Source organism: Rhea americana, unplaced genomic scaffold (genome assembly GCF_003343005.1).
Source record: "Rhea americana isolate MKP2758 unplaced genomic scaffold, rheAme1 scaffold_240, whole genome shotgun sequence".
In the NCBI taxonomy this organism is placed as follows: domain Eukaryota; kingdom Metazoa; phylum Chordata; class Aves; order Rheiformes; family Rheidae; genus Rhea; species Rhea americana.
The window spans coordinates 632,984-646,773 of record NW_028186358.1 but is presented as its reverse complement, the minus strand read 5'-3'; the positions used below and the strand labels follow the sequence as shown (position 1 = coordinate 646,773).

Below are 13,790 nucleotides of genomic sequence, written 5' to 3'. Positions count from 1 at the left end.
AAATGATTACAGTTTCTCCTACACAGCAGAAAACTGGCACTATCATTCTTTCTAGTAGATAATTCAGTTGCAAATAGTATTTCTCAAAAAAACAAGACTTTCTAAAATGAATGTACATTCATGAATCGTCTTACTCAAATGTAAACTTTTAAAGAATAGGATTTTGAATTCACATGTAGGCAGGTATTTTCTCTAATGTGGTGGTGATCATCTCTATGAACTAGGGATTTTCAAAAAATTTGACTTGACTTTTTGATTTTAAAGGAAACAGATCTTGTCTAATGCATCTTAAAATCGCATTCAAAAAGAATTTTTCCTGCAGAAATAAGGAAATAACAAACTAATACCAAGTTTGAAATGAAGATGAGGAGTGGGATAGACAAGGAGCTTGTGGCTGCTAGAGAACATGAACACAGATTGAGGTCAGCAGATTGATGTACAGTTTAACTCAAAAGTGCTAATATAGACCACGTAAGCCATTTTTCTAACCTTGATGTAGCATTGCATTGAGTATTACATAATCTAGTTGGGTGCAATCAGCTCTTAAGCCTGATCGTGGACCACATTGATGCTGTGATTAATTAGAAGGTGGTAAAAGTGTCCTGTTGGAGTTCCAGGTTTGGAACTGAGGTAACGATCAACTCTRTATCCCAAGAAAGACAGTGTCCTCCATAATTTACTGGTCTATAGAGCTGATGAATTATCTCATGCCATGAATTTAAGCTTTTTAAGGGTCTATAAAGCGTTGAACAAACTTGTTTTGCACTTAGCGACATTCTCCTTAAATAAGCAAGACGTGGGCTGAAGATTATTAATTGTTTAACAGGTGCTGATAGAAGCAATTAGCTAAATGAATGGTAGTTGAACACTGAAGCACATTTCCTAGGCAGGAGAGGAAAGACATTGCAAGGTAGAAGGATTGAAATACTTGATGAACACACTTCTTGTTACAATTTATTCATTCTTGGGTATAAACCACATCAAGAAATGCTGAAAGTGAAAAGATTTCAGAAAACCCTTATAATTCTGATTCTGAAAATCAGGGTCCAGATGAAAGCCTCCAAAATCATGAGAAATTTTATCTGTGTAGTTGGGATGACCTATGAGGAGGCTAGATTGAGGGAAGGCTTTGGGCACTGCGCACTCAGTCCAATGAGAGGATTTAAAGTGTCCTTGCTTGCTTCTGAGATGACAGGTCATCCTTCCCAGTTTGGCCCCTGGCTCCTGATAATTAGAGATTTTGAGACTTCCTAAGTTGGACTATTGTGTTTAATGTTYACCAGTGGAGTGATGCTCCCTGAATGTGTCCAGTCACTATGGGGTATATCCAGACAAGGGAGCTGAGCAGGGCCAGAGCAGCAACTCCATCCTCCACACTGCTACACTGTTAGCCCAGTCTCCAGCTTGTTTTTTGCCCAAGGTGACTAGCAATGGCCCAAACAATTCCTGTGTGCCATTCAGGGGTTAGCACAGGCCAGGAACCATTCCTCATAGGCAGTTTGGATGCAGGAATCTTGTTCTGGAGGAGTTTAGTGCTGTGGAAGCAGCCCAACAAGGCCATGGTATATCATCACCTGGATGGGGCCCATAGATGCTACTTTGATACTCAAACAAGGAACAGTAATTATCCATCTGTTAGTTCTTATTGCTAACTGGCAACATTATCCTAAAGAAAAAAATTTCTAACAAATGTTGATATTGAGCATGTTAATTGTGATGGTAACTTTGATTTTGTTTTTTTTAATAGACAACATTTTACTTGCATGTTGCTCTGTTGCTTACACACTGAATCTTATATTCCTTTTATACCCATTAGAATGAAAATAATTCGTTAAAATTAAAAAAGTGGGCCAAAGCCTCAGCTGATGTAAATTGCTAAAGCCCTGTGGATGCCAACTCACTCCAGCTGAGATCTGGCCTTACATAACCTCGTTTTAAGGGTGCGTTCAGGCAGCCTCCGTTTCAAGCCTTCCAGCCAAGTGGTTACACACGTCCTCATTTCCTCTCTTCCAAGGAGTAGGCTTTTAATCTGTAAACACCCTGTGCTCACCGCAAAGAGACATAAGGACGATGGCCCCATCCAGGCAGCAGCGCCGGTGGATGAGATGGCAGGAGARTGAATTGCCAGCTGAATAACCCACCCCGTTCCACTTTTCCTTCTCCCATGAGTACCAGGGAGGAAGTTGATGCTGCAGGTTGGTGAGGAAGATGGTGTCCCTCAATACAGTGCATGACACAAGGGCATAACCATGGTTTTGTAGAGTCAAGGCAAAGGACAGGTATCTGGAGAGAACTAAAGGAGTCTAAGGAGATGCTGGCAAGAAGGGAAGGCTCCTGGGCGCAGGCTGTAAGCCAGGCTGGTCTATGAACAGAGTTTCTGCATTGATTGCAAGGACTCARGCAAGAACTTGGACTCCTGCCCGTTCTTGCATGGCTTATATCTGCTCTTAACCAGTCTTGGGGAAGGATACATGTACTTGTCACCCCCCCCCCTTCTCTGGTCCTAATAAATCCTACTGAGCCAAAGACTGCAGCCTACTCAACAGAGTTAACTTCCTGAGCATCTAACTTCCCTAGAGGTCTGTTYCTTACTTGGCAGGCTGAACAAGCTCTCCTGTTTTTCAAGCCAGGGCTTGGTTCTCTGGCAGCTGCAATGACCTTTCTAACAGCAGTAGGCTTGGTAGCTCTTGGCCAAATAAAGATTCCCAAAGTGAGGCTGCTGGGAGTGATTTGAGTGCCACAAGTCTTTCCATCTTCCTTTCCGTCTTTCTACATAAACATATATATACATACACTAGTAAATTGGACAGTTTAAAGGCCTGGATGAGGGCACTTTAACTTCTTCGTGCTGCTRTATCATTAGTGTGATGAACAACTTGGCTGACTAGCGCTCTCCCAAATGATTCCTGAGCATGGTTCAGAACTGAGCAGGACCAGAGRTCATCCCTAGTATACATTTGAAGGCAGATACCTGGTTTTGGAGGATGACAGAATTTAATTCTATGATCAATCTGGACTAGTTGGCCTCAAGGGAAGAGAAATTTATCCACATCTTTCATTTACTATGATGGGTRTACTCTGAGATTGCTGACCTTGGGCATCTTTTGGTTGTGTGGAACAGGATGCCAGTACTATACTTCCCACAAAACACAGCCCATAGCCGTCAGTTCCTGGGCTGATACGCTTTATCATGCTCCTGCAACCTTGTTGTATATCAGCATCCTCTTTGTTTCAAGCCAACATGTTGCCTAAGGCATCCTCCTACGCTTTCTGCTGGTGATATTCAGAGCCACCTCTATAAACYGAGTGGTGCCAAAGCACCAGCACCGTCCTGCGATAGTCCACACTGTTAAATTGTCAGCACAGTCCCTGGCAGTTTTGGCCAAGGCCAGCCTGAATGGGYGTACTCACTGAGTTGGAGTGGGAAGAGAAGTTACCACGAGGATACAAGTCTTGCCAGCCGGTCAAGGAGAAAGGCTCATCATTGACCCGTTTTATTTAATGGTATAGACAGAGCCTTTGACTCCATAATTTCTCTGGATGTTTCTGCTGCAGCCCTCAGTGAGACAGCTGAGCACACTTGGTCATCCACGTCAACCATTGTTTTCTGTAGCTCTTAGGTTTTTATTTTTGTTCTTGCTTTTGCTTTCTGCAGTAGGAGCTGCTCCTTTTCTTCCTCCTCGAGGTAACCTGATGTTCTCCCCAAAGATTATTTGACCAAATTTCTGCAGTCAATCACTTTGGCTCCTTAAAAAAGTGCTTTGGCGCAGAACAGCAGTGCCTTTACCCCACACAGTTTGTGTGCTACTGCGACATACGTAGTAAATAAGCGTGAGGCTAATTATGCCAACAGGAATTCTGGGAACACTGCCAGAAGGAAGGGAACAGCCAGCCCTCTGTGTATTTAAAAAAAAATCACCCCTTAAGCCCCCCCAACCCCAAATTAGTTATATCTCTTGAAGCCATGATGGGACTTGGAACTAAAAATACACGCATACACACAAATGCACACACTCCTATATAAAAATAACTAGCATTCAGAGAACAAGAGTCCAAAGTTAGGTTCCTGTATCCAAATTAAGCTCTTAAATAAATAAATTAGACTGCTTTTCAAAAGCACAGAGCAGTGAATGGCTTTCACTGATATAAGAGGAAGCGTCGTGTTGCTATAGATTGAAGATCAGGGCTGAATATGGATTTGAAAGTCTAATTATAGACTCCTGTTTGTTACCAGCTTGACCGAGAACAACAAATTTCAGGTGAAATGACATTGATTTTTTTTTTCCTCAGAGTTTGTCTGCCTTTAACCAGGGCTAGTAAAAGTAGGGAAAAAACCCTCAAGCAAATAAAATACCCTAAGGAAGGTGCTGATATACTGGAATAAAACTGCTTACACCAGTGCTGTACTTTCCCGTTTGGAAATAAGTATTAGCAATGTTACAGCTGGGTGAAATTTTATATTGATTAATTAAACAAGTTTTTAGTGGTTGTTACCTAGCCTGCCAGGTAGAAATACTGCTATTTTCCTGTTACTCTAGCATTTTCCCTGCTGAAAACTACCTGACTGATTGGAGTCAAGGAGAAATGGGTTTTACTTCTGACCTCCTCTTTTTGTCAGATTTGAGTTTGAAGGATGCTAAACGTATTTTTGCGTGGAGCAAAAAGATAAATAAATAATATAAATTTCTTGGTGTGTCATATCCTGGCTGTGGGCTGAGTGGCTTGCCAGCACAGGCCACATGGGAGACTCAGGTTCTGTTCCCGGTCTGGCACTGCCGAAGAGCAGAGCCTGCGTACAGCAGCCCAGAGTGTACCTCCTGGATGACAGCAGAATCCTCCTGGATGAGAATCCTGCATTTTGCCCCTGGAAAAGAGAGAAAACGCTGAGTTTTCTCTCTTTTCCAGGGGCAAAATGCAAGGGGTGCTATGCAAGAGGGACAGGTTAAAGCTGGGAAAGAGATAGGGCCAGGGGAAAAATCATTTCCCTCCTGCTGCACATGGTCCTTGGAGCCATTTCGTTCATTCGGATGGCTGTGATAGTTGATTGTGATATTTCAGGCCAAAATCATGCCAAGGGACTCCAGAGGTCACAGTCCTGCTTGGTACCTGGATAGGGACAGATATGTCCTACCAAATCTTCCAGTGTATCAAACTGAGCATGGTAGGGTCTTACCATATCCAGGAAATACATCTGTCTTGGGTGCAGGAACATTAGGTGGTAGAGAGGGCACTCTGCCCGTGGGGTTTGTCTTGTGGTAGTTTGAGGACTGAGTTAGCACTAAGAGACCTGGATTTGGCTATTCACCAGTTTAGAGAACTTAGAGGAGAGTCCTTTTGGCTATCTGTACCTTGGTTTCCCCATCTTTGGAATGGAGATAATGTAGCTGACTTTCATCAGTAAAAGGCCGTGGGCTCAACAGCCAAGAAACTTAGATGTTGTTACTGTTATTGCTGTTCTTCTGGCTGCTGATGGAGGCAGGATCCAGGGCACACGTTAGTCCAGTTCATTTTTATGTTCTTTTATGTGTGTTGCCTTCATGAACAGGTTGCATCTTTTCTCATGGTAGTGAGTTAGAAATGGACTGGTTTAAACTGCTTGGATGGTGCTGAATCCCTAGAGATCAAACAAAAAATAAATAAATTGCAGAACATGGGGTCCCTTCTGTTTGTTTCTCCCCCCTTCAATCTTTTTAGGTGGCCCAGTGGCACCAACGGCACCTGGAGTGCTCAGAAAAGCAAAGATGGCCTTAAAAAACACCGCCAACTAGAAATAGCTGGGGAGGCAGTAACATGGAAGAGCAGAGATCAGGGAGGCATGGTCTCTGAGAAGAGACTGAAAGAAATTTTATTTTTTTTTTTAGTCTAGAGGAAAGGAAACTGAGGAATTACATGGTAACTATGTACAAACAGGTAAAAAACTGCTGCAGAGAGGGAGGGAATAAATTCTTCTCCTTATCCATGGCTGAAATGAGAAATGACCAGTTTAACCTTCAGCAAAGGAGTTTAGGCTTCATGTGCTAGGAGGAATGAGAGTGGGTTCCTGGAAGGGAGGGAGCCCATGCAAGACTTTTGGGCTGGGTGAATATCTCTCTGGAGAGAGCTGGGAGATGATAACAGTCTTTGTCCAAAATAGACTTGGACAGCTCCTTATAGACACCCTCACCTTTAGTTTTCGGTGGCTCAGTATCTCTGATGCTATAAAAACCAATTGCATGCACCTTTTCTCTACTTTCTCTTTAAGTCATTACGACTCACTGTCCCCAGCTATGCCTGGCAGGACAAATTAGGTTCGTTTCATTTCATGTACTCACAAAGGGAAGACRGGTTTCCCATATCACTTAGTGGGGCATTTAACAGGTCACTCCATGGGCATTTCTACCCAGCTCAGGCTCTGCCAGGTCTGTCACACCAATGTGGAGTGTGAGCAGTTACCTGAGTGTTGAGCCTGCTGCATGAGTGTCGAGCCCCATCTGGTGGCTTTCCTGGGTCATTTCTTGTGTCCTCTGTTCCTTCTTTTGGGATTTTTTTTTGTCTTCTGTGGTTGTGAACGGAAAGGAAGGACAATGCGCCTGTGAAAGGGCAGGACTTACAGAGCTACTTCTGCTTCTCTCCCAGTTCCTGGTCCCCAGGCTACACTTCGGGGATGTAGGAGTTATCAATGCTTATATCCTTTCCTCTCCTTTCTTGCTGTCAGGTCTGATCCCCCTCCCCCCCAGGGACAAGGAGTGCTCTAATCAGTTTGGTGAGACCTCACTTTGTGGATCAGGGCTGGGAATTCCTCCCAGTACCTCCAGAAGGCACCATGTCCCACTTCATGCTGACATTTGCGGTGGGACAGACAAACAGGCCCAGGAASGGATGTTTCTCTCCATTGACTAACTCAGATGACCAGTTCTAGGGTCAAGATTAGATGAAATGATTCCCATCCAAAATTTCAGAGCACAAGGTTACAACTACTGCTCAGGATAAGAAGGGAAGAGAGCCCTAGTATCATTAGTATCAGCAAGAACTGCAGAAGGAGCTGTTAGGAAATACTTACTTTCTTAAATTCCGTTAGTCTCATGACACACAGGCACTTTGTGCTACCCTGACTTGGTCATCTGCCTTTACAAAGCTTGGCCAATAGGTAACTAAACAGAAATAAGTCCCCAGGATAAGGTTTGCAGGCCCTTTGCACACCTGATGTGGAAGTGGAGCCAGCAGATCTTATGCTGTCTGAGCACAAGACACCTCCTCTTATTCCAACAGAATCTCACAGGCTCAATAGCAGGCCAGTGGCAAGTTGTGGCCTTTCACATTCATGAGTCATGCATGTACTGAAGGTGAAGGTGGTGTTTCGTTGCTCTGCCTTTGATGAAATGGGGGTCCAATCACTGAGCTCTATGAGGGGAGCTCCTTGGGAGAGTGCTGAAGTGGCTTAGATAAGCTGTCAAAGCACAACCAAGTGCTATGACCAATATTCGGCAGGTATCATCTCCTCTTCCGATCAACAAAATGAAATGAGGAAGTTGCCTTCTTGTGCGAATGTTTTGTGTGCATTCCCTGCTCCCACACTTAACATTTGAGTTTTGGTGCAAGTCGGTGTTTCCCCACTCTTGCAATACAAACTTCTCAGATTCTGGAATCTGAGAAGATGATGTTAGAGCCAAGGAGACACTTATGTCCRTCCCAGACTCCCTTTCCTCCATACAGCCTTCCTCTCCCCATACACCTGACCCGCAGCTCCGTTCTCCTTGGTTTTTGAAGCAAGCCAAAGCCTCACACTTGTTTTTTTCCTTCTCTTTGCTGTAGGTATATACGAACCATGTACCTGGGGATCCAGAGTCAGAGGCGGAAGGAACACCAGCGGCGTTTCTACTGGGCTATGATGTATGAATATGCAGACGTAAATATGTTGCGCCTCCTGGAAACTTTCCTGGAGAGCGCCCCTCAACTGGTGCTACAGCTCTGCATAATGATCCAAAAGAACCGTGCAGAAACATTACCATGTAAGTGGTCCCCTTGTACTTCCCTCCCCACCCTCCCGGCTTCCCCTCTCTGATCCGTATGCTCAGCTGCCGATGGATGCTTTGTTAACCTATACTGCGCAACCTATTGCATCAGGGGTTGTCACTTTGGACAAATCTCACTCCAGCTCCACACTGCATTCACTTGGTAAATTTCTGCTCATTCTGCTGAGGAAAAACACCATCAATCAAAATATGAGATTCAGCTCTTCCAAATCCCGTCCAGTTTAGAGAAATGCTGGTATTATCAGGAGGAGTCAGGCATTCTGTATTACTACTGCAAGTTGCCAGCATTCATCTGCTGCTTGACACTGAGCAAACACAATCCTCCTCTGCCTCAGTTTCCCTCCAAACATATGTGGAATGATAAAATTGGCCAGACTTGGATTTGTGTTGTGAGGTTCAATGCCTGTGCAATGCTCAACGGTGTAAAGTGTAATGGAAGGGCCTGGTTTTATAGATAAAGGCTATAGGACCRTTTTTAAAGAGTACTCAGGAATTAAAGCTTGATCATTGATACCATGATTCTCAGTAAGTCCAAGAAAAGAGAAAGGGAAGGCAGTGGAGGAGACTGTGTAGTGATAGAGATGTTCTAATGCAGGTGTCTCAGAAAAGGTAGATATGTAGACAAGCAGAAGCTTGGAAGTGACCATAGAGGCCAGTTTTCCAATTCTTATATCCTTTGCTGCAGTGATGTTCTGGAGCAGAGGCATTCAGGCCAACTACAGATCACAGCTGATGGCGTATGCTCATGTCCCAGTCCTGGGATGGGCAGTTGTACCAAACCCATGCCCACTGACAAGCTGGTGGCCTAAGGGTCACCAGCTTGAGGGGGAATCATCCTGTCCAAGGACCAACAGTGGTATCAGCTGATGAAACTGCTCAATCCACACACAAGGACTAAAACTCAGATAATGTTCCCCAAAGACTACTTGGTTGTGGCATGCCATGTCTGGGTTAACTGAGGAGTTTTCTGGCAGTGGGGTTGGAACAAGGTAGCTCTTCGGGGTTAAATTTGCTTGCAGGACCAAGGTCACCACTATGAGTCTCAGCAAGAGCATCAGTGAGCTTGGACTGCTCTTTCCTTCCTCCCAATCTTAGGGTTGTTAATCATAGCTGTTTCTAGAGGCCTCCCTTCTCCTATTTATGCAGTCCTCTTCTGAAATCTGTCATCATAAGATCTCCAAACCACCARGCTGCTGGAACAATGATCACACAGATTTTCTACAAGTCCTACTAGAACTGCTCACATTTGCCCGTACCTTTTTTCTGCTACTTCTAACAGTTACTGTTAACCCGACCAGAAGTATATATATCGTAACCTAGGAGGCTTGCTGGAGCCTTATGCAGATTGTTGGACTCRCCATAGGAAGCACTAGGTGAAGTTTGCTGGCCTCTGTTGTCCAGGAAGTCAGACAACACAGCCTCTAGACTTTAAAATCTGTGACTGTTTCAGTTTGCCACTTCCAGGCATGGCTGCCTAATCCACTGAACAAGCTGCATCATTTTTCCCCCTTCCTTCAGCTATGCAGTTCCTCCGTTCCTCCACCAAACTGAACAAGCTGTGCTCTCTTCCAAGGCAGCACACACCCCTGCCTGATGCACCTGCCTCTCTGGAGGGCTCTTTCCCTGACACGCTCCAGCAGCTGGGCTCTCCGGGTCCCCAAAGCACCTTTTCTCTTCCTCCACCCTGCTTGCACCAGAGCTGCTGTAGTGCGTCCTCACGCTGCCTGCTGAGCAGCAGGCCGTGCTGAGTGGACGGCAAATGCTGCCGAGGGATATAAGCAGCAGAGAGCTTGCTCAGCATTCCTGACTCAGGTGCAAGATTTCCTAGAGCTCCTCCATGCCAATTCAGTGCATGTGTCTTCCTCCCCCTCCTGGCCAGTACATTATTATGCAAAGGAAATTAAATACTGAGAGGAACTGTTATGAAAGGGAGCATCAAAGATTTTGCCTTGAAGCAGGCAGAAACCAAAGGACATAGAGATATATATTATTAGGAAGTTGCTGTGTTTAAAAATAAAATCAGGTCTCCTTTGGTTCATTGTGACAACATGATCATGACTTGTTACATGGAACAGGAAGAGATTAGTTATGCCCCTAAACAGAAACAATATCGGCTACATCACTGGGAGATGTAGACTGGCAAACTGGCCCACAGCAGGGCTTATAAATCCAGGTATAGCTCCTGCTAATGTGCTGGCTTTTTCCATTTGGTTCACACAGTCCCTTGTGGACACAGTCAGTCCTAGRTTACGATTAATTTACCATTTTCCATGGTATACATCCGCCTAAGCCCGTTTCCCCTGCTATTAAGACTGCAATCCCAAGTCTCCTGCAGGAAGCTAAGCCAGTCTCTTATGCAAAAGTATCTACTAACGTCTCCATGTCCTATTTAAAAAGCTGTGGAAAGTGAGTAACTGGAACGGCTTTTGGAAAGTTTTACTTTCTCCTCCTTGTTCCCATGCTAGAGTAGCTGTTGAGGTGAGAAGAGTGAATCCACTGGAGATCTTTACTCAAACACAGAGGATTCCTTTCAAAGAGACAGTGTCTGCAAAGAGACCTCTCACCCCTCTTCTCAAAGGCCAAGCTTCCTTCAAAATAGTGGAAGACCAGCCATTGTTGCTACCTACTATTTCCACTGTGTATCTCCTAAGGTGAAGTAGGAATTCCTTCCGGTGACTTTCAGTAGCATTCAGTAGGTGCAGGTACATGAAGAAAGTGGTTGTCTACTCACCTAAAAACTAGTATCTCCCTTGTGGTCTGAGCATCACCAACAGCAGAAGTGCTAGAGTTGGAATTTCCGGTCAAGCCCCAACCTCAGTGAAGTTTGAGATAGCTTTCCTCCTGAATTTTCATGAAGGTCAGGATTTGTTCCTTCATAACATCACTGATACAAGTCGAACTAGATCCCTGCTTAGCTGCTGTTGCCCGATGGCTCTGATGAGCAGAAAATAGCACACACGAAAAGGAAGTAAGAACTCAGTGTACTCAGTCAGGCAAGCAGATGTGGCCTGGAAGATGCACTCTGAGGCTACACGCAGCCTGAGCTGCAATACTCCCTTCTATGGCTACTGTGACAAATGGGTTTACGTGAGCTCTTGAATATATATGCGTAAGGAGCTGGTRTTCGTATGCAGGCACTTTGCAAACAATTTGTCTACAACTACAGCTGTCTGAGAAACTGGCAGTTAGTCTGAAACAGAGTCACTTGAGAGGAGGAAGGATGCCTCCAAAACATGGMTCAGCCAGTGTCTAAAGGTACTAAAGTAGGTTAGATGAGATGCCCACTCTCCAGCAGCACCTTTCTCCAGAGAATCTAGAGGGAATCTAGACAATGCATTTAAACTAAACACATACTGTTTAGATGTCTAGCATTAGGCAAGAAGTGACAGGACACAGAAGAAGATGCAGCTCTGTCCCCTGCTCACTATAACTGTCCCTGAGATTTTGTAGGTAATACAATAAAAGGGTGGCCATTTCTGTATTTCTGTACGGCACTTGCCACCGGACTTCCCTGACGTAACTCAGATATAAATCACACTGTGTCTTTAGGAGAAAACATAATACTACCAAAAAAAAAAAAAAATCCAGATCTTTCGTAATTACTCCTAGAAGATAATCCACTTCAGTTCTTGGAGAATAAACTATCCTTAACCCACTTCAACCTGCCRAGGCGTCTGTTCCTCTCCCCTGAATGGAAAGGAGCATGTATAACTAGCTTAAAGGAGTCATCCAACTTCTAGACAGTAAATGAGGTGAGAGGGATTCTGCTTTTTCAGCGTGAATCTCTTCTTAAATAGGTTTTCTTATACTTAATTTTTGTATGGCTACATTAAGACTTAATAAGATTTAGCAGAACTTCTGATGTCCTTCCACTCATGTCATGAGTGCTTTATGCAATGCTTTTACTGGGAATTTGTCTGCCTAAGGCTGCRGTATTCAGTACAGCATTTCCCCCCATGAAAAGAACTGTCTATTCACCAATGCTTTAGCTGTCTTTTTAAAAACCCTGCTGTTTGTCTGAGATTTTCAGCRTAAGTCTTCTTTATGCAAAGTCCTGTTGAAATGACTGGGATTTTGAGAGGTGTGTGCACTCTTTGCAGCCTACAATAAGTAGTCTGAAGCTGCTCATACATTTAAGAAAGAACAACATTAGCTTCAGCCTGTCTGGCGGTCACTCTTTGAAGCAGAGTGAAATAAATTAGGCACTAGGAGGAATTTTAGGCATCTCAGCTGAGAATATTTGTTGGCTGCAGAGTTATCATGGTTATCATGAAGTTATCGTGCGTTTGTTGCAGAGTTTGCAAATAAGGTAGCCAAATCTTGATGTCCTTCTCAAAGCAAAATCTAAYAAAATTACAGTGCCTCCTCAGAAAGAACATGGTAAGCCCTGATCAAAAATTTTCCTCAGACATGGTGCAGAAAGAGTGAGGACATGACAAAAAAGATGCTTTTCCCAATCTTCAGCCATGTGAAGCACAAGAAGGTGAYTGAGAGTAGTCAACATGCATGTACAAAGGGAAAATCATGCTTAACCTATCTGACAGCCTTCTAAGATGAGATGACTGGCTTGGTGGATGAGGGCATAGCAGTGGACGTTGTCTACCTTGACCTTAGTAAGGCTTTTGACACTGTCTCCCCTAACATCCTCATAGGTAAGCTCAGGAAGTTCAAGTTAGATGAGCAAACTGTGAGGTGAATTGAGAACTGACTGAATGGCAGAGCTCAGAGGGTTGTGATCAGCAGTGCAGAGTCTATTCAGAGGCCCTAGCTGGTGGTATCCCCCAGGGGTCAGTACTGGGTCCAGTCTTGTTCCACTTATTCCTGGATGAAGGGACAGAGTGCCTCTTCAGCAAGTTTGCTGATGATACCAAACTGGGATGAGTGGCTGATATACCAGAAGACTGTRCTGCCACTCAGAGAGACCTAGACAGGCTGGAGCCTTCATGAATTAAACAAAGGTGGTGATCYTCCCTCTCTACTCAGYCCTGGTGAGGCTGCATCTGGAGTGCTGTGTCTTGTTCTGGGCAGAGAGACATGGAGCTTCTGGAGCTATTGGAGAGAATCCRGTGGAGGGCTACTAAGATGATGAAGGGACTGGAGCATCTCTCATATGTGGAAGGCTAAGAGAGTTGGGACTGATCAGCCTGGAGAAGAGAAGACTTAGGGAGGAATTTATCAACGTGTATAAGTATCTGAAGGGAGGATGTCAAGAGGATGGGGCCAGACTCTTTTCAGTGGTGCCCAGCAATCRGATGAGRGGCAACAGACACAAACTGAAACACAAGAAGTTCCATCCAAACCTACAGAAAAAAATACTTTACCGTGGGGGTGACTGAGCACTGGAACAGGTTACCCAGAGAGATTGTGGAGTCTCCTTCTCTGGAGATATTCAAGGCCTGCCTGGACGCGATCCTATCTAATATGTTCTAGGTGACCCTACTTGAGCAGGGGGATTGGACTAGATGATCTCCAGAGGTCCCTTCCAACCTCAACCATTCTGTGGTTCTGTGATTACGTGATCTGTTGGAGTGAGTTCAGTAAAGGGCCACACAGWTGATGAAGGGATTAGAGCATCTCTCCTACAAGGGGAGACCGAGGGAGCTGGGCTGTTTTGCCTGGAGATGAGAAGGCTCTGAAGGGATCTTATCAATGTGTATAATAAATAGCCGATGGAAGGGTGCAAAGAGAATGGGGTCAGACTCTTCTCAGTGGTACCTAGTGACAAGAAGAGAGGTGATGGGCACAAACTGAAACACAGGAAGTTCTATTTAAACATAA

The 13,790-nt window shown here is 44.5% G+C and overlaps 1 protein-coding gene across 1 annotated transcript in view; it reads left to right on the top strand.

Annotated features, from left to right (window-relative positions):
- The window catches only part of XKR6 (XK related 6), a gene marked incomplete at its 5' end in the record, with an annotated part of 211,540 nt that overhangs the window by 177,371 nt on the left and 20,379 nt on the right, over positions 1 to 13,790 (top strand). The window contains one exon of the mRNA XM_085306500.1: positions 7,792 to 7,988. Within this exon, the coding sequence (XP_085162626.1) occupies positions 7,792 to 7,988 (197 nt within the window). The remainder of the gene's footprint in view (positions 1 to 7,791; positions 7,989 to 13,790) is intronic.